The sequence below is a fragment of the Barbus barbus genome, assembly GCF_936440315.1.
Source record: "Barbus barbus genome assembly, chromosome: 9".
Taxonomy (NCBI): domain Eukaryota; kingdom Metazoa; phylum Chordata; class Actinopteri; order Cypriniformes; family Cyprinidae; genus Barbus; species Barbus barbus.
Genome location: NC_136737.1, coordinates 19237895 through 19258210, shown reverse-complemented (window position 1 = coordinate 19258210; position 20316 = coordinate 19237895). Strand labels below are relative to the sequence as shown.

Here is a 20316-nt window from a genome sequence, read left to right as displayed (position 1 = left end):
AAGGTCTTTAATTGTAATTAAAAATTAGCCTGAAATATCCTAATTCCTCCTTAAGACCAGAAAGGCAGCACAGCAGATGACATTTCCAATGGCATGACAGTTTATTTAACAGCATTCAAAATTACACATTTCTGTGATGAAAAATACAGACAAAAGTCTTTCCATTCCTCTCGATTCTGTGAAAAAGGCGTAGAGGAAAAATAAAAAACCCTAATAATGGATGAGACTGACTCTTCCTCAGTCCAGCAGAGTCCAAAGTCAATTTTTAATATCTCGAAACAAACCGTGAATGCTGAGCACCGTTTCTGAGCTTCTTGGCAAAAAATATTAAGTGCCCTTGTATGTGAAACAGTCTGATGTGTTGCTGGCCATCTTGGAGGGTTTGGGATGAGTGCGAGTGTGTGTTACTGAGGCGGTAAGGGGATGCCGCGGGGGTCCGTGACCTGCCCTTCCTGTAGATTTTTGACGAGCTGAGCGAGCCAGCGTTTGGTGGTGGAGTCGTCCTTTAGCACTTGAGCAAACGTGGTGTCCTTCAGCTGGTCAGGCAGGCACTGACGCAGAGCTTCTCTTGCCCTGAGAGACACAAAAATATGATTTCTGATCTTCCTTATTATGAAAGATCAATCACACTGATTTAACTGAAATGATTCAGCAACACAAACAGGATTCTAATCTTTGCCAAACTGCAACATTTGTGCACCTCCTATTTTCCAAAAGCAGGGAAAATATGGGCGAAAAAAAATACCTGGAGTTGTCAGAAAGTCGTAAATAACAGCGCACAACATGCTTCAGCAGGCGAGCCGAGGGCTCCTTTGACAATTGAAGAACCATCTTCCCCTGCAAGACAAAAAGCACAAAAAAATATATACATAAAAATAATGTGCGCGTTAGGGTAAATCAGTTAAACCAATAAACGCAGTTACAAATCACTTTTATAATGTCATTGTTTTATAAATATTAGCGTTTATTTGATTTTTTTTGTATAATTAAATGCTAATTTTGACATTATTTTCATTAATTCATCAGTTTGAGTTTTTTCTGCAAAATGACACTTTCATTGTTACATGTAAATATAATCACTTATTACTTTTCTCTCTCTATTCTCTTATTTAAATTGAATATCTGAGTACTTGAAAAATTATTTTCAAAGCATTTTACCTTCAAATATCATTCAATTTCACCCAAAAATTCATGCAATTACAAAATTATAATTGATTAATTTTGTATTTCTTTAATAATTTTAAAGAAATGCAAAAATGTTATACCGTATTTTCATTAGTTTCATTACTTTAAAAGTTTTCAATTGTTTTTGTTCTCCAAAATGACACACCTCTTTATTCATCACATATGAATATTACCATTATTACTACACTTGCCCCTCAGTTTTTGTAATATGTGACCCTGGAGCACAAAACCAGTCTTAAGTTGCTTAACGAATACACTGTATGGGTCAAAATAAAAATCATTAGGATATTGAGTAAAGATCATGTTCCATGAAGATATTTTGTAAATTTCCTACTGTGAATATCTCAAAACTTCATTTTTGATTAGTAATATGCATTGCTGTGAACTTCATTTGCACAGCTTTAAAGGCAATTTTCTCAATATTTAGATTTTTTTGCACCCTCAGATTTTCAAATAGTTGTATCTCAGCCAAATATTGTCCGATCTTTACAAACCATACATTAATGGAAAGCTTATTTATTATAAATATAGATTATAAATAATATAATGTATAAATAATTTATTTAAATTTAAGACTGATATATTTGATTATATGTTCAAATTATTTAAGTATTCATTTTCATTAAAAAAATGCAGTTACAAATTTATATTGCATTTTTACTTAACATTTAATTATAACGACATATTTATATTAATATTGTTAAAGTGAAATAAATGAATAACTATTTATAAAAGTATATTAATTTTATTATTAAACAAAGTTAAATATAAGTATATTATATATAAATATTAAACAATGTAAATATAAAATGAAATATATGTATTTATTATACGTTTAAGTATCCAACAACTCTCAGTCTATCAGTAACAAATGTCAATTAAGCATAATAAGATGAATAATAATGAATCACCAGTATCATGGCAACGTGTGAAAAGCGTTCGTAGGTCTGGCAGATATATGCAAGACCCGTGTCATCCAAGAGGATCTTCTGCAGTATAAATGTGGCCACCTGAAAGAGAATCCATCCTTCTGAATGTCCAATTACACTCATAATTAAAAAAATCAAAGATTTTATTTGGTGATATTTTTGCAAGCGAACCGTTTTGGAGAGCTCGCTGCCGGACTCCATGATGCGCAGACAGAGAGGAATGATTTCTGTGGTCAACAGGAAGTTGATCACCTCCTGCTCATCTGTTTTCACTAGTGCGCCTATCAGACAAATACATTATAATACAGACTAAAACAATGTTCAGTATTTTTTCTGTATTAGCTGCTTTTCTTACCGATAACACCCAGACTTGTGAGCCGCAGGTATTCGAAGGGGCGAGTTTTACTGACCGTGTGCAGGAAGGGATACAGAAACAGTGGGATGTGAGCTGCCAGAAAAGCAGAGCTGAGGATGAAAAAAAGGGGAAAACAGTCAGGGCGGCACAGGATTAATAATAGTGTGTCATTTCCTGAGTGTACAGCAAGTGAGTTACCGTGTCTCTACGTGGGAGGCCACACACTGCAGCAGTGCTAAAGCGTTACACACGCGATTAGACTGATGTGCTGTCAGTGTCGGGGGGTTTATGGATGGGTAGATGTTCACAATCTCCTGTAAAATAAAATAAAAAACATTAAGAACATCTTTATTTAATAAAATCTGGGATTTGAAAGTTTTATTGTTATTATTGTTAATGTTAATATTATTATTTATTGTATGCATTATTTTTTCCCATTATACTTTTTCCAATATTTGAGTTAATGTGAATAACAATTTTGAACCAATTCTTTTACTGTAAATCTAATTCATTTTCATCCCATAAAAAAGGTTTGACAATGTATACATTCAAAAATCAGTTAAATAAATAAAAAGTTACAAATTGCTTTCTATAATAAAAATAAAAATTTATTTAAAAACTTTATTTTTGTATAATCAATTGCTAAAATTTACATTGTATTTTCATTACTTACAAATATACTTAATTTAAAAAATAATGACAATATTCTAAAAAGTTGCACATGTATTATAATTACAATCATATTTACTCATTTTCACTCTTTCTAAAATTTAAAATGATATCTGAATATTTTAAGAATTGTTTTACTGTCAAACATCATTGATTTCCAAAAAAATATCAAATTTATGAACCAAAACAAATCAGTTAAATCAATATAAAGGCAGTTACAAATCACTTTATATATATTTTTTAAAAACTGAAATTTTTAAATAATTTGTCATTTTTTATCATTGAGTGGAAATCAATTTCATTAATTGTTAATTCATTCGTATTGATAATTTTGTTTTAGTATTATTTTACTGCCAAATGTCATTCATTTTCATTCAAAACTATTTGGCTGAATTTAGAAATGGAAAAAAATCCATTAAATCAATAAAAATGCGGTAAAAATCCCTTTTTGAATTTACACTGTTTTTCCTGATTAATTCATCAGTTTTAATGTTTTTTTTCTGCAAAATAAAGCATTTTATTAAATGTAAAAAAAAAAAAAAATTTTTAATTTTTACACAACTACAGATTTTGGTTTAGTATTTTGGCTGTAATTTTATATAAATTATATTGTATAAACTAGGCTATTGTATAAATAAAATTACAATATATAGATCTAAATTAAGTCCTTATTAAATCTTTATTTTGGTGCATCACTAAATATACATGTACACACATAATATCGTGTGTTAAACTGAGCCTGAAGTGATTGGCAGGCACCTGCAGGAGAGCCGCTATAGTTCCGCAGGAGTGCCAGAGCATCGGGGCCAGATCCGCCACAGACTCCCTCTTCTTGCTGAGCTCCAGCAGGGCGTTCTCACGCGTTTCAGGGCTGGAGAGCTCGTTGATCCATTGATAGATCTTCTCACGGTCCACCTGTGTCAGACCCGCTGTGGTTACAGTCTACAAGACCGATTTTACAGAGTGAAAACTGATGTATATTAGACCTAATATTTATTAATTGCTATTATTATATAATGCGTGTTTTCTTCAGCTGCACCTTAATTGAAACGCTTATTTTATATAATTAATTGAATGTGTTTTTGACTTCTTTTATAATTCCATTTAATCATTCTTGCATTAACTTAAAGATTTGACTTCTTTAAATGTTTAGTATTATTATCCGTTTATTTATGCACTTTCTTATAATCTTGTCTAAAAAGGCTCTATAAACTAACGTTACAGCAATTAATTACTTTTTATTAATACTGTATAATACAACTTTTTCCACAAGAAACCGAAAAAAACCCCCAGACTACTCCTATTCTGTATAAACAGTTTCTTTAGTATAGTTAATTAGTATACAATGATTAATCACACATTCATAACTAATGACGACGCATGTTTACAAACAGTAACGTTAACGTTACACGTGAAAAACTCTGTAGACCTGTCATTTCTTAACACTCTTACTTCAGACATAAGATACTCTAATACATATATAAACTCACACTACGCAAGACACATAATCATATCCTAATATAAAGCAGCGTATAAGTTTTAATATATCACCATAGTAACTGACTGCATTAGCTTTAGCCGTTAGCTCTATGAGGCCCCAGCATAAATAAGCGTAAAGCGCCCAAAACCCCCTAAAAACTCACCGTTCCTGTAGCCAACATCCTCCCTATCCCTTTATTGTGATCTCCAGAGTAAAAGTGAGCTGTAGTTGTCAAAACAAAGAGAAACAAATCGGTTTACATGAGCAAGCAAGCTAAGAGAAAACAATCGCCTTCCGCTACTCCTGCTTCTTCTACGGTCCTCTTCCGGTTGGCTTTTCTTCTTCGGCGTAAGCGGGTAACAACGTGTTCATTGCTGCCCCCAAGCTGACTCTGTTCATTAATAAAATGTGCAGCAATAATAATAATAATAATAATAATTGTATTATTATTCAAATTAAAAAATATAATTACTGTAATATTGATCGAGATACATAGGTTATTGTTGTTATTATATCGGTTGATATTATTATAATTATTAAAATATAATTATATAATATAATATTTATTGATATTATTATAACTGTAATACTAATATCATAATTCGTAATATAATAATAACTGGAAAAACATCCTTAAAATTCATGTTACTGAAATTCACTTTTTGTTTTTTTTTTACTCTACACTTCACATTTTGCATAATGTCAGTGTTACTTTGACAAGAGTGTATTTGTGTCCCATCCAAAAACATGGGGAAGGGTTAAAGTTGTCCTCCTCTTCCAGCTCTTTGGTCCCTTTCCGGATAGTTCATTAACCAGGCATCAAAGCCCCTGTTTTCTGGACATGATGCAACGGTTTGGGAGGTTTTCAAGAGTCTGCTATTAAACTGCCTGTCTTATCAAGTTTTATTTGTATTAGTTGCTACATTCTACTGAAAGACCAAATGTCACGTTCTTGCCTCAGTCTTTAACCAAGCCATTTTAAAAATGCCAATGTATTCTGACTTTTTTGGGAGTATTTCCCAAAGTCTGAACAATGTTTAATGGGAAACCCTCCCCAAAAGTAGTTATCTGTGAAGACAGGAGAATCATTGCCAAATGACCTAAATCCAGTCCAGAGGACAGGTTAATTATTCAAAAGATATGTTTGCTGACACTTTATACGTTCCACGTTTGGGAACCAGGGTAGTCAGTAGACAAGTGTGTGTGTGAGGAAAGTTTGTGTTTTCTTGCAGTCATTGCTAAGCTGGTGGAATGTGTACCCAATTTCTCAGAGGGGCGTAACAAGGAGGTAAGGTAAACACACAGACCGGTTCCACTGAAAAAGTCATTCGGTTCTGTTAACGGTTCTTTTGTCAATGTAGAGTTTATCAAGCCGCAACACATCTAATGTAACCACTTATTGTTCAATGCAAAAGTAATGTGCACGACTTCAGATTCCACTGTTTGTCAATTAATAACAGTGCAGTAAACCATAAAAATTTGCTGTATTTGCTTGTGTCTAAGGTTATGCAACTAAATTAAAATAATATCATAAAAATACCAGTTTGCATACTGTTTTTGTACAACTACAGTAACTAGAATCGAATGACACCGGAAGCCTCACACATTAAAGTTAAAAATTTTAAAGCCGTGTTTGAGTTAGTGAATCAAAAACTCACAGTTATCCCAATTACAGTATAATAACTCAAATTGGTTCTTTTTGTGAATTAAAAACACTCAGCAGAATAAGTGTAGTCTGATTTCTGAATGAATGATTTGTGCGCGCCGGTTCTTATTAGTGTTTCAGGAGCTGCAGCCACTGTAATCTGATTTCTGAATCACTAATGATCCGCTCTAGGGCTGTGCAAAAAATCAAATGTGATAATCATGCGCAATCAAGCTGGTTCCATGATTAGTAGTTAATCTCCATCACCTGCTTTCAAATGGAGCGGCATTTACTACTCAGAGCTGTAGCTCACTGACAAGCTACGCAATATTGCGTTCATTATCGAAGGCGAGATAATGAACGTGATATTGCGTAGTTTGTCAGTGAACTATGGCTCTGTGTATTAAATGCCGCTCTATCTTAAAGAAGGTGATGGAGATTTACTACTAAACACAGAATCTGCTTTACTGACGAGATACGCATGATCATCGCATTCGATATATCGTGCAGCCCCATCAATGTAGTCTGATTCCTGAACGAATCTAATGAGTTGATTCTTTTGACTGAATTAAAAACACACAGCGCGACTATCTCTGCGTTCCATTCGGAAGCGTTCATCCCTATGTCCTAATCCCTTCAAAGGAGAGCTTCGAAGGGTTGAAGGGTGTAGGGGACTAAACAACTGTTTCTTGAACTGCCCTTTTGCATCATCCTTTGCTCGCATGGAGGCGCCGTCATCATGGAAAGAATCAGCGCAAAGGATCATGGGTGGGGGCCCGAAGTGTCCATCAGTTGAACCCTTCGAAATCCTTGATTCCGAAAGGCCCTTTGAAGTGGCCAGTTTTGAGCATTTCCATTGGGAACAACACTTCAATATGGCGGCCATGATTGTTTTCACTCCGAAGTGCCCTTCGGAGGGTGATATATCCCATTTGGAACACACCGCAGTTTCTGTTGAATCACTCTAATGAATCAGTCCCGTCCAGGCCAAACGACTCAGTTTGTTATTTTTTAGTGAATTAAAAACAAACAATGCGACCAGTGTGTCCTGATTAGCCTACAAAACGAATGACGTAAATTAGTTCTTTTTTGTGAATCAAAAATACAGATTCCCGAACAAATGCACCTGTTCTTTTAAGTGAATCAAACAGTGCAACCGTAGTCAGTTTCCCAAACGAATCACTACAATGAGTCGGTTCTTCTTAATTCACAGCATGACCACCGTAGTCCGATTCCTGTTGGAAAGAGTAAAGTCAGTTCTTTTAGTGAATCAAACACTTAATTTCTGAAATAAATGACTGTTTAGTAGGTCTATTGTTTATAAATTAAGGCCAAGTAAACTAAAAAATGCCAAAAGACTGTGAAAGTGCATTAAAAGTCAATGTAAACACCTTTTGCATGAATTGTTTTGAAATGTATTTTTACTGAAATCTTCTCAAATTAATAATTTGCACAATTTAGAAAATGGAAAAAAGTCATTAAACTATTAGCATTTTTGCATTGAAAATTTTGGGTGTCACTTTATTTTATATTATAGAATTTATAATTTTTTATTTACATTAATAGGCTACACAAAGTTTTGGCCAATGCAATATTTTGACCAATATATAATATCCAGATCATTGATGCCATAGCCGATGCCATCTCTGCCACGGAGGGCTGCAGTTTGCTGGACGTCGACCCAGGGTCTTCAACAAACAGGACAGTGTACACTTTTGTGGGCCCACCCATGGCTGTCATTGAGGGGGCGCTGAATGCCGCCCGTGTTGCGTCTAAACTCACAGACATGACCAAACACTCAGGTACAGCTGTGGAGGCAGTAGCAGATGTAGACATATAATTTTTCACATGAGTATAATTTGTAAAAATTATGTTTTTGAACAGGTGAACACCCTCGGATAGGTGCGATGGACGTGTGTCCCTTTATACCAGTGCAGAACATCAGCATGGAGGAGTGTGTACAGTGTGCCAATGAATTTGGCCAGAGATTGTCAGACATGCTCAATGTGCCTGGTGTGTTTGTACAAGCAAAGGTCATGCTGTTTGTTAGCTAAATCACTTGACAATTGCTTCAGTTTTGACCACTATTCTCCTTTGTTTCTTGTCTTTTAGTCTATCTCTACGGGGAGGCAGCTAGAAAAGAGAGCAGAAGGTCACTTCCCTCTGTCCGTACAGGGGAATACGAAGCATTACCGGAGAAGGTAAGAACTTAAATCTGTTCACTTCTTAGTCCTCGCAGACCACAAATCCATGACCACTTTACAATCTTCTTAAGGCCCATTCACACCAAGTATGTATAATAACTATATTAGTGTCCACATTAGTGTACAATAACTTTCTGTTTATTATAAGCACACACTGCAGTGTCACTTCAAATACTTGAGCTCTTCAAAGCAGGATGGATTCCGATTGGCTGTCAATGTTTTTATCATTCGTCATCTGAAAAAAAAAAAAAAAACGCTCTGAAAGTCATTCCAACAATATCGTTTCTCTGTGTAATTTTTTTGGCATTAATTAATTGGTTTACCCACAATGTGGCAACACTGGCCCAGACTGTCAATTTTTTATTTATTTTTGCTAATGTTAGTAAATGTTTGCATTAACGTGCACATCCTGTAATTAATACGGGGAGCGGATAGAAACTAGCGACCTCTCCTGGTTGGGGTTAGTACTAACATCATAAACTGAAAGCAATCTTTCCGTGACTTAATTTTCAAATGTTTTATAATTGATCGTCCGAGTATTATATGATCCAGCAGGCCATAGCCTACTTAAATACATTGTCGTGAGCTGCCAGTTACCCATCCCTGCACTAATGGAGTGGCCATTCAACAGAGACTGCGCTACTCTCAGTCACTGAAGCCCTGCGAACTGCAAAGGCTGATTCCAAATCGTCAGTCCTCATTCTGATGGATCTTTCTGCTGCTTTTGACACTGTCAATCATCAGATTCTCCTGTCTACACTCTCATCACTGGGCATCACTGGGATTCCACTTCGCTGGTTTGAATCCTATCTCACCGGTAGATCCTTCAGGGTGGCCTGGGGAGGGGAGGTATCCAAACCACATCAACTGGTCACTGGAGTTCCTCAGGGATCGGTTCTTGGACCCCTCCTCTTCTCCACATACACTACATCGCTGGGTCCCATCATACATGCACATGGCTTCTCCTATCACTGCTATGCCGATGACACACAGCTCTATCTCTCTTTTCAACCAGATGACCCAACAGTAGCTGCACGGATCTCAGGCTGCCTGGCGGACATCTCGGCATGGATGAAAGAACATCACCTACAGCTCAACCTGGCAAAGACGGAACTTGTGGTCTTCCCTGCCACTCCGACTCTACAGCATGACTTCACGATTCAGTTAGGCTCATCAATGATTACCCCATCAACTTCGGTCAGAAATCTTGGTCTAATCTTTGATGACCAGCTGACCTTCAAAGAGCACATTGCAAAGACTGCTCGATCCTGCAGGTTTGCACTACACAACATCAGAAAGATCAGGCCCTTTCTGACAGAGCATGCTTCGCAACTTCTTGTCCAGGCCCATGTTGTTTCTAGACTGGACTACTGCAATGCTCTTCTGGCTGGTCTGCCATCAAACACAATCAAACCTCTACAAATGATTCAGAATGCAGCGGCACGACTGATCTTCAACGAGCCCAAAAGAGCGCATGTTACACCTCTCTTCATCTCCTTGCGCTGGCTACCAGTGGCAGCTCGCATCCAGTTCAAGACACTCTGCTAGTGAGCGACGCCTTGTGGTACCATCACAGAGAGGCTCAAAATCACTCTCCAGAACATTCTCGTTCACCATTCCTGGTTGGTGGAATAATCTTCCCACCCCTATCCGGAACGCCGGATCCCTGGCAATCTTCAAGCAACAACTGAAAACTCATCTCTTTCGGCAGTACTTGACTTCATCCAAAACTCAAAAAACAAAAAAACAAAAAAAAACCCTTTCCCTCTATCTTTCTCTCCGCTTACTAGCTTGTACTTATTTGAACAATGACTGAGACTTGGTGTTACAAGCACTTCCTCTGTCTGATTGCCTCTTCAAGATTAATTGCTTTTTGTATTCCCCAATTGTAAGTCGCTTTGCATAAAAGCGTCTGCCAAATGCCTAAATGTAAATGTCCAAATGTTTGTTTTCTAATAGGTTTGCTTTTAGTTAGTTAGCCTATTTAATGCTATGGGGTGTGGTGTCATGATTGTGAGCTCGTGATTGGTCTGAGGGAGTTTGGGTGGGACTTTGATACCGTGGCTTCACCTCATGATTACTCCTGCGCAGACTCTGGCTCCAAATAACAGCATTTTCGCAACATGACAGCGACCATACTGGGATGTTTTGGCTTCACTTTTCTATAGTGGAAGAAAGTAGAGTCGTCCATATTTTTTGAAGTCTATGGTTCCAACACTATAGTTAGTGTGTTGCAATAACGGATACATATGGACCAGACAGCTAGGTCTGACTGAAAATAATAATAACCATATGAACTCATGATTTCAGTAACAAGCTGAGGTAATCAAAAACCAAATTTGCTTTGCCAGTAAGAGAAGGGGAAGGGGTTGCTGAGCTGACATCTAAAAAGAACCAATCATTTTAGAGGAAAATGCTGCATAATCATATTATTTTTTCCATGTACCTATTCTTTATAAACTGTTGTACCCTTTTTACTGGGGTGAAACAATACATTTCTTAGTCCCAAGTGATAAGGTTCATAAGGATTGTCTGACTCAGACTCTTTGGTGTTGGGTAGCTGTAATTCTTTACTGAATTGGTTAAACTGGTTCTCCAGTGCGGTCAGATCTATTGCGATTGTAGTCAGAGAAGTCATCTGAGGATAAGTTTGGTGTCGGGAAACACCAGGTTTAACGTGAGTCAGGTGCATAGGGGAATTTCTACCATAACATCAAAACTGAAGTATAGTTTGGGCACACTTTCTCATTCGGATGTATGCATATGCAAAGCTGTCGCATCAAAACTTTTAGACTTCATACATGTGTACTAAATTCTGAGGAACAGTACTGTTTTATGTGCCATGTATGTGTAAACACCTTAAGTTCAAGAAATGCACTTTATTTTTTGGTCCTCTTTCCCCAGTTAAAAAAGAGCGAATGGGCCCCTGAATACGGCCCCGCCACCTTCGTCCCTTCTTGGGGCGCCACAGTCACTGGCGCCCGAAAGTTTCTCATCGCCTACAACGTGAACCTTCTTAGCACTAAGGAACAGGCTCACAGAATCGCACTGGACATTAGAGAACAGGGCCGTGGGAAAGATCAGGTATGTCTGTGTGTGACGTCAATTGGGTCGGTCTAGGTTTTCAGTGTGCGTCAAATCTCGAACTTGACAATAAAGGCAATCTGACCTAATTATATGTATCACTTCCCTGAGGTTTTGATTATGTTCTTCTTCCTGTTAATTCACTGAATGCTGCTACTGCAGCCTGGGCTTCTGAGAAAGGTTCAGGGAATGGGATGGTACTTGGAAGAGGCCAACCTTGCTCAGGTGTCCACCAACATCCTGGACTTTGAGGTGACGCCCATGCACATGGTCTATGAGGAGATCTGTAGAGATGCCACGGTGAGTTCATTTTCAAACCTGAATAAGAATCATTTGAAATTGAATCAGAAGTTAATTGGATTTGTGTTTGTTCTACCTGTCCAGGATTTGAACCTTCCAGTGGTGGGGTCCCAGATAGTCGGTCTGATTCCTCTGAAGGCGATGCTGGACTGTGCAGACTTCTACATTCAAAAGGAAAAGCTCTTTGTTGTGGAAGAGGAGAACAAAATCCGACTGGTGGGTTAAAATGAACACGGTCAAACATTCAACACAGCAGCAAAAAAAAAGGTCTGATTTCATTCCTTTTTCATTATTCTGTCAGGTTATCAGCAAATTAGGACTCGACTCCTTGGGGCCATTTGTTCCAAAGGAGAGAATCATAGAGTAAGACCCAAGATACATTATTTATAGTGAAAATAGTTGACATTCTTTTTCTGTTTGGCTTCTCAGTGATGTCTAACAGGAGCACTGTATCTGATTGGTTGATGCTGAGTTTAGGTATATGGTACGGGACAATCAGGACGATGGTCGGCTTGTGTCTCTGTCTCTACAGAAGTTCGTGCACAGTGTTGGGGCCAGAACAGCAGCTCCTGGTGGAGGGTCCGTTTCTGCTGCAATTGCTGCTATAGTAACCATGAAGATTGTGATCTTATTATTTATATTTATATTAATTTATATATAGAATTACCATAAAATTTCATACTGACTGTATATTTTTTTATATACTGATTGTACTATTTATAAATGTATATATATATTTATATTACATATTTTTAAATATATTAATAAAAAATTATATTTTATTAATGTATTTAAAATATACAATATAAAAATATGTATTTTTAATATTATATATTTATACACACACACACACACACACACACACAAACACACAGTGTTTAACTGTATTCTTATTAATTTAAAAGTTTTCAAAAATCATTTGTTAATACAGTATGGGTGTGTATATATATATATATATATATATATATATATATATATATATATATATATATATATATATATATATATATAGAGAGAGAGAGAGAGAGAGAGAGGACATATTACATTGCGCAATATCTTGCCTATATTCTTCGTTCTTATATATTATATTCTACATGTTGTACATTGTATATTAATAAAGCTATTTTGTATTTTCATAGTTTTTTTCGTTTATTTTTCAGAATATATATATATATATATATATATATATACATACACACAGTGCCCTCCATAAGTATTGTAACAGTAAAGACAAAATTGCTCTGTTGGCTGTGGAGTCAAGACACTTACAAATATGATTAAAAGATGAATATGAGACAAAACTACAGAATGTTAAATTTTATTATTGGGTGATTCAACACATAGATGTTTTACCAAATAAAAAGAACAGCACTTTTAGAGTTTCATCCCTCTATCTGATGTGAGCATAAGTATTGGAGCAGTTGCCTCACAGGTCTTTCTAAGTGATCAGCTGTGTCCTGTTGCATTAATTCTTCAGATATTAAAAGCAGGGAATGTGTCGTATCAGTTATATCCATTACTTCTGTATTCTGAATCTTGCATTCGATGATGACACACACAAACCAGGATGAAGAAGAGGGAGCTGACTTTGAGAGAAAAGCAATCCTGATAATCTTCTGTCCTCAGGAGACTTTGACACACAATTACAGATGCTACACAGCAAGATGCAAACCTCTGACCAGCACCAAAAATAGAAAGGCAAGATTAGAGTTTGCAAAAAAGCACAAAGGTGAGCCAGAAGAGTTTTGGAACTGTGTTTATGGACCGATGAGACAAAGATGAACCTTTATCTAAGTGATGGGAAAGTAAAAATGTGGAGAGAAAAAGGGAACTGCAATGATCCCATGCATACAGCCTCATCTGTAAAGCATGGTGGTGGTGGTGTCATGGCATGGGCATGCATGGCTGCCTCTGGAACAGGCCCTCTTAACTTTACTGATGACTTAATATATGATGACAGTAGCAGAATGAATTTGGAAGGGTACAAAACCATCTAGCCTACCGATATTCAAGAAAATGCCACCAGATTCATTGGGAAGTGCTTCACATTGCATCAGGACAATGACCCAAAACACCCCAGACAGCAAGCAGTGTCGGCCCAGATCCGGTCCGCATGGATTTCACACGGGCCAGATGTGGGCCGGATCTGGGCCAACACAATGTTGCTGTCTGGGACCCTGCCAGTTAAATCAAGGAATTTATAAGGGCAAAGAAATGGAAAGTCTTAGATTGCTCAAGTCAATCTCCAGATTTAAATCCGACTGAACATGTATTTCACCAGCTGAAGAGGAGAGTAAAGGCAGAAACTCCCCAAAACAAGCAACAATTGGAATTGGCTGCATTAAAGGCTGAGAAAAGTATTTCAAAGGATGAGACCAAGAGTCTGGTGATGTCTATGGGTCACAGACTCACTGCCAGAGGTGGGTAGTAACGAGTTACATTTACTTCGTTACATTTACTTGAGTAAATGTTTTGGGTAACTAATACTTTTAGAGTATATTTAAAAATGGGTACTTTTACTCAAGTAAATTTTTAGTGAAAAAACGGTACTTTTACTTAGTTACTGTGGGCGACGCTCCTCTCGTTACTTTATCTTATTGCAATACGTAATAATAAAGTTAAAAATACTTTTTTTATTTTAGTTTATTCCAAACGCGCCGTCTACTTTTCTCTGGGCAATGAACGATGCCCATTCGCGAATGATTCATTCTTTTGAGTCAATTCTGTTCGAAGGCTCGAACAAACCTGTTGGCAAACCAGTGAATCGGTTCGTGAATCAGTTTGAATGATTCGTTCAGTGTCGTCTGAAGCGGTTCTCTCTCAGATAACAGAAAGTTTAAGAACATCAAGAGCGATGAAGACGTGGCTTTGGATCTACAGTCAGGTGAAAGCAAATCTGCAAAGGCTATGGTTTGCTAGCTATGAAGATCTTTATTAGATGAACAGTGCTGTCGGTTCCACAGGAATAGATTCGATTGCACTACACGATACCACTATGACATTACCAGTTAGTTATAAATGTACCTTATACATTAAATACAATCCAGAATTTATTCTTTAAATAAGCTGTCACAGAGTATGAAATGAACACCCGCCAAACCCGCGTTAGTTCCAGGAGGAATGCCTTTGCTTAGACACAATTAATATTGATATTTTCACAATATTTACTTGCAGAAATAAAGGCCACATTTGTTTACATTTTGCGGAACAGACAGAAGAAGATCCATCATATGCATTTATTTCGTTATGTTCAGATGTTCTGTAAGTTAGCGGTCATGTGAGGAGATTTCTCTCTTCTCCATGTCAGAGGTTATATACATATATAAATAATACATAATTAATAATTCATTAATAACAATTAATATACTTTAAAATATAATTTAATTCAGTGATGCAAATCTGAATTTATATCAGCTGTTACTCAGCTGTTACAGAGACATATGATCCTTCAGCAATCATTCTAATATATTGATTTATTACCAGTGTTGTTGAAAAAAACAGCATATGCTAGTCAGGCATGTTTTGAAGCTGGGATGGTGGTCTTTTGCTGGTTTATGCTGGTCCTTAGCTGGTCATGTGCTGGTCTTAAGCTGGTCGGACCATTAAACCAGCTCAAACCAGCATCCCATATGCTTCAAAACATACCTAACTAGCATATGCTGGTTTTTTCAACAGGGATTTGCAGTTTTTTTTGGAACATGTGACATTTTATTAAGGATTGTTTTTTATGAATAGAAGGTTAAAAGAACGGCATTGATAATAAATCAACATATTGGAATGATTTCTGAAGGATTATGTGACACTGAAGACTGGCGTAAAGGCTAATAAAAATTAAGATTTGCATCACTGAAATAAATAACATTTAAAAAAAAAATATTTTGAACGGCAGTGTGTATGTATATGTATATGTGTGTGTATATATATATATATATATATATATATGTGTGTATGTGTGTGTGTGTGTGTAAATTGTATCTAAATATCTATATATCTAAATAAAAATAGACTATATTTAGTATATGATCCAAAGTAACTAGTAACTAACTACTTGAGTAGTTTTTTTTATCCGATACTTTTTTACTCTTACTCAAGTAACTATTCAGACTATTTTACTTTTACTTGAGTAAATATTTCTACAAGTACTTTTACTTTTACTTGAGTACAGTTTTTGGCTACTTTACCCACCTCTGCTCACTGCTGTGATTGTGTGCAAGGGATCTGCAACTAAATAATAGCTTTTAATCTTTTATATCTGCCTTATGTTCAACTGTCCCAATACTTATGCTCACATCAATGAGTGGGATGAACTCTAAAAGTGCTGTTCTTTTTATTTGGTAAAACATGTATGTGTTGAAACGGCTAATAATAAAATCTGACATTGTAGTTTTGTCTCATATTCATCTTTTAATCATATTTGCAAATGTCTTGACTCCACAGCCAACAGAGCAATTTTGTCTTTGTTTCAATATTTATGGAGGGAACTGTATATATATATATATATGTATATGTATATATATATATATATATATATATACACACACACACACACACGCGCACATGTATATATTCTGAATATATAGGCTAATAATTGCATTGTATATTATTTATCTTTATGTGTATTTGTCTCATTGTAAGGGTGCAGCTCTGGGCTGCATGGTCGGTCAGATGACATATGGGAAGAGGCAGTTTGAGTCTCTGGATACGGAGATGAGGAAACTCATTCCTCCATTTCATGAAGCTATGACCGATTTATTATTAAAAGTGGACGCTGATTCAACGGCTTTTAACAGCTACATGGTATATGACCACATATAAACATATAAATGCACAGTTGGCCTCTTGAAATGTAAGGATGTATTTATACATATATATGCCACTTGTGTAACAAAATTGCAGTAAAAAAATTCCTAGATGATAACACCTTGTCACACACAAAAAATGTGCTAATTGTTTTTCATTACAGGATGCTCTGAAATTGCCCAAAGGCACACCTGATGAAATCAAAAGGTACGGCTCAGTGAAGTTCAAAAAACAAAAACATCCTTCCAATCCATCAAACTAGAGACAATACATGTCACCCGAAAACTAAGGAACATTCTGTATCATGTTAAACCAGTTTAAGCATTTGATTGATGCAAAGAAATGTCATGCATCGCAAAAAGAATAGGAAAGACTAAACATATATTTGCAGAGAAGAGCCTGATGATATAACTACCATGTTACACAACTTGCATTTGACTGCCAAAGTAAATTCTCTTTAGTTGTAGAATCCAAATTACAATTGCATTGGCAAAAACACATAAACATGGCACTGTAGCTAAGACAACCTTTCAAAATTTCAAACCCCTAATGTTGTTATTTTAAAGTGGAACTGAATAACTGAATGTTGTTCTTTGACTGTACAGGAGGGAGGAAGCCATGCAGGAGGGGTTGAAGGCGGCAGTGGGTGTGCCTCTGTCTCTGGCAGAGAGAATAAACACACTGTGGCCCGTTCTCAAAGAGATGGTAAAATACGGAAATGTGGCATGTAAATCAGACATTCAGGTGAGACTGGACTATATAAAAAATTTTTAACTATGTAATTTTTTATGCTTGTGATGACACACACAAGACGAAAAAACATCCTTTCAAGCAAAACATTTTCCACTGAGAGTAAAATGCTGATTTTGCATTTGGAAAAATGAAAAATAACATGACTTTGATGGTCATAAATAAGCTGATATCAGCATTTATTTCAATGCATGATTCCCGTCATATGCAGGTAGCGTCGAAAGCTTTGGAAACAGCAGTATTTGGAGCGTATTACAACGTTATTATAAACCTAAAGGACATCAAGGATGCTTCATTCAGGGCTGCCGTGAGTATCAGAAAACATTCAACATCTGCCATTGTAAATCTAGGTCAGGGTTCCCATAGTGCATTTAAATAACTCACACTTTTTTCTGCATTTAAGAACCACACGTTAAGTGATACAAAACATGTTTTGAGGAACTTGTAAATGTCAAAGAGCCAACTGGAATTGTGCCTGGTCATCATGGTAGCTTTTGTGGTTTGTTGCTTTTTAGACTGAAGCAAAAGTGTCAGCGCTGTTAAAGAACGCCAGAGAGAACGCTAACATAGCGCTGCAGACAGCCGACCAGAGAAAATGATGCAGACTGTAACTCACAACTAATCAAATGAAGACTGATGTGCCACTTAAAACCCTCTTTTGCACAACCCACAGACTGTCATTGTAAGTGCATTAATCGAAATGCACTTTATAACCACTTTGGTTACATGAATGAATACATGAACATGAATGATAAATAAAAATTGTGCAGCTTGTTCAGAAGAGAGATTTTGGCAAAAACATTTACACTAAAGGTGGGACCAGAATAATAGAGATGTGCGGATGGGCTTTTTTGAAATAAGCAAATAGCCAGAAGACCATAGAAACAACTTTTCAACACACTGGCATCCATCCAAAATATCTTAGGATAATAGCAACAAGGATTGCACAGACAAGCACTGCTCATATTTCAATAGATTATGTAGAAATACCTTTCTTGCCACTTCCATGTATCTAATTTAAAGTGAGTGACAATGTAATCAATGAAGTAATTGTAATGTAATGTTAGGTATGCAAAAGAGCCTGACATTTTTCATAAATAAAAACTGCCAAAAAAAAAGAGTTGTGGTTTGTGCTGTCATATTTTGAATAAGCAGACTCACCCATTGTTTGAACGCAATGTAGATCTCATAGTTGTAAGGATAGTAAACACACCAAACTGTTTTCAGTATCACAAGATTAACATGCACCCAATAAACTGAACAAATATCCAACAGATGAATCAATTTGGTTTTTATCTTTCCAAATATATCATTAAAACACAGCTTTATTCTCCATTACACCTGCTTTTATCTCTCTGAGGAGTTTTAGTTTTTGTTTTGTTCCGAAAGAGTTTGATGATCCACCTGCAGGTGGTGCTGTGACTGACCCACCAAAGGCCACCCTCAATATCCCACTTCCTCTGCCCTTACCTAGCTGCCATCTGTTGTTATTTATGCATCTATTAAAGCTGCACTGCTGGAAAAGAGAGATAGATAGAACAGAGGCATCTGTATCTGCAGTTGTTACAGAACAGCTGTGGCAATAATGTCCTCAGTCGCCAGCTCTGCATATTCTGGAGGCAACCCATCACCAAAACACAATGCTACAAGCTATAACTGTGGTCTAAAAGTGAAGAAAGCCCATTCCCCAATATAAAAATGGTGCTGTTTCCTCATGCACCCAATTTCAGGTGTTAATGCAGAAAATATATTGTATAAAATACTATCAAACGCTTGGATACACACTTATAACAACCTAACCTATGTCTTAGAACAACTTAGCAACTACCCAAGCTACAACATGCAAAAATGAATACTCAGAACACCCACTGAAGTGACAACGTAAACAATGTATGCAATGTATGTACCCGGATACGTCGTTTACGTTCAGATCAAAGCCTAACAACATAAACAATGTATCCGGGTACATATGTTGCATACGTTGTTTACATATGTGATTCTCTCCAAAATGGAGTTATAGGGTGATGCGGAGGAGACGAATTGTTGAATAAAGCTGTTACTTTTGTTTTCTTTGTGCACAAAGTATTCTCGTAGCTTCGTAAAATGACGGTTGAACCACTGATGTCACATGGATTATTTAAACGATGTCCTTGCTACGTTTCTGGACCTTGATAGTGTAAGGATCCTTGCTGTCTATGGGAGGGTCAGAGAGCTCTCGGAATGCATCAAAATTATGTTAATTTGTGTTCCGAAGATAAACGAAGGTCTTACGGGGTTGGAACGACATGAGGGTGAGTAATTAATGACAGGATTTTAATTTTGGGGTAAACTATCCCTTTAATGTCTCGTGACGGATCGCTGTAGCGCCTCAGTTCAAGTTGCACGTGAACCAATCATCACATCCTCTTTAGTAGTTATAGCACGAAATAAACATGAATGAACATCAGAAAGTATCTTGTTTCAGCTGCGTAAAGACGTCACCGTTTTTCAAGTTCAAGTCCACCGACGTTAATCTACTCTCCTGTCTGGTTTGTTGGGGAAGTCGTGGCCTAATGGTTAGAGAGTCGGACTCGTAATCCAAAGGTTGTGGGTTCGAGTCTTGGGCCAACAGAGATTGTGGTGGTGGTGGGGGGTGAATGTCCAGCGCTCTCTCCACCCTCAATACCACGACTGAGGTGCCCTTGAGCAAGGCACCGAACCCCCAACTGCTCCCTGGGCACCGCAGCATAAATGGCTGCCCACTGCTCCGGGTGTGTGTTCACTGCTGTGTGTTGGACGTTGGATGGGTTAAATGCAGAGCACGAATTCCGAGTATGGGTCACCATACTTGGCAGTATGTCACTTCACTTCACTTGTCAGACAAAAATGGCGTTATGATCACCTGTCAATCAAGCTCTGTGCGACGGGTAAACTGT

General features: G+C 36.9%; 2 protein-coding genes across 5 annotated transcripts; one reads left to right on the top strand and one right to left on the bottom strand.

The window, feature by feature from the left end:
* Positions 1-77: 77 nt before the first annotated feature.
* LOC306874562 (CCR4-NOT transcription complex subunit 9) lies at positions 78-4949 on the bottom strand. 4 transcript variants are annotated; one of them, XM_079424705.1, is made up of 8 exons: positions 4782-4949; positions 3898-4053; positions 2668-2783; positions 2470-2579; positions 2286-2395; positions 2097-2195; positions 746-837; positions 78-573 (listed from the first exon to the last, which is right to left on the bottom strand). In XM_079424705.1, exons 1-8 carry the CDS (start codon positions 4797-4799, stop codon positions 405-407), a joined length of 870 nt encoding a protein of 289 aa, XP_079280831.1. In that variant the 5' UTR covers positions 4800-4949; the 3' UTR covers positions 78-404. The 4 variants fall into 4 exon arrangements, with proteins under 4 accessions (XP_079280831.1, XP_079280830.1, XP_079280829.1 ...); XM_079424704.1 differs by having other exon boundaries at positions 3898-4080; positions 4782-4942; XM_079424703.1 differs by having other exon boundaries at positions 2097-2395; positions 4782-4945.
* Positions 4879-18000, top strand: LOC306875262 (formimidoyltransferase-cyclodeaminase-like; the record flags this gene model as incomplete). Its single annotated transcript, XM_079425739.1, has 15 exons — positions 4879-4966; positions 5851-5906; positions 7882-8065; positions 8148-8276; positions 8376-8464; positions 11372-11551; positions 11714-11851; positions 11936-12067; positions 12153-12214; positions 12329-12458; positions 16487-16648; positions 16815-16858; positions 17257-17395; positions 17613-17708; positions 17917-18000. The coding sequence occupies 15 exons, from the start codon at positions 4879-4881 to the stop codon at positions 17998-18000; spliced, it is 1713 nt and encodes a 570-aa protein (XP_079281865.1).
* Between the last annotated feature and the right edge of the window lie 2316 nt (positions 18001-20316).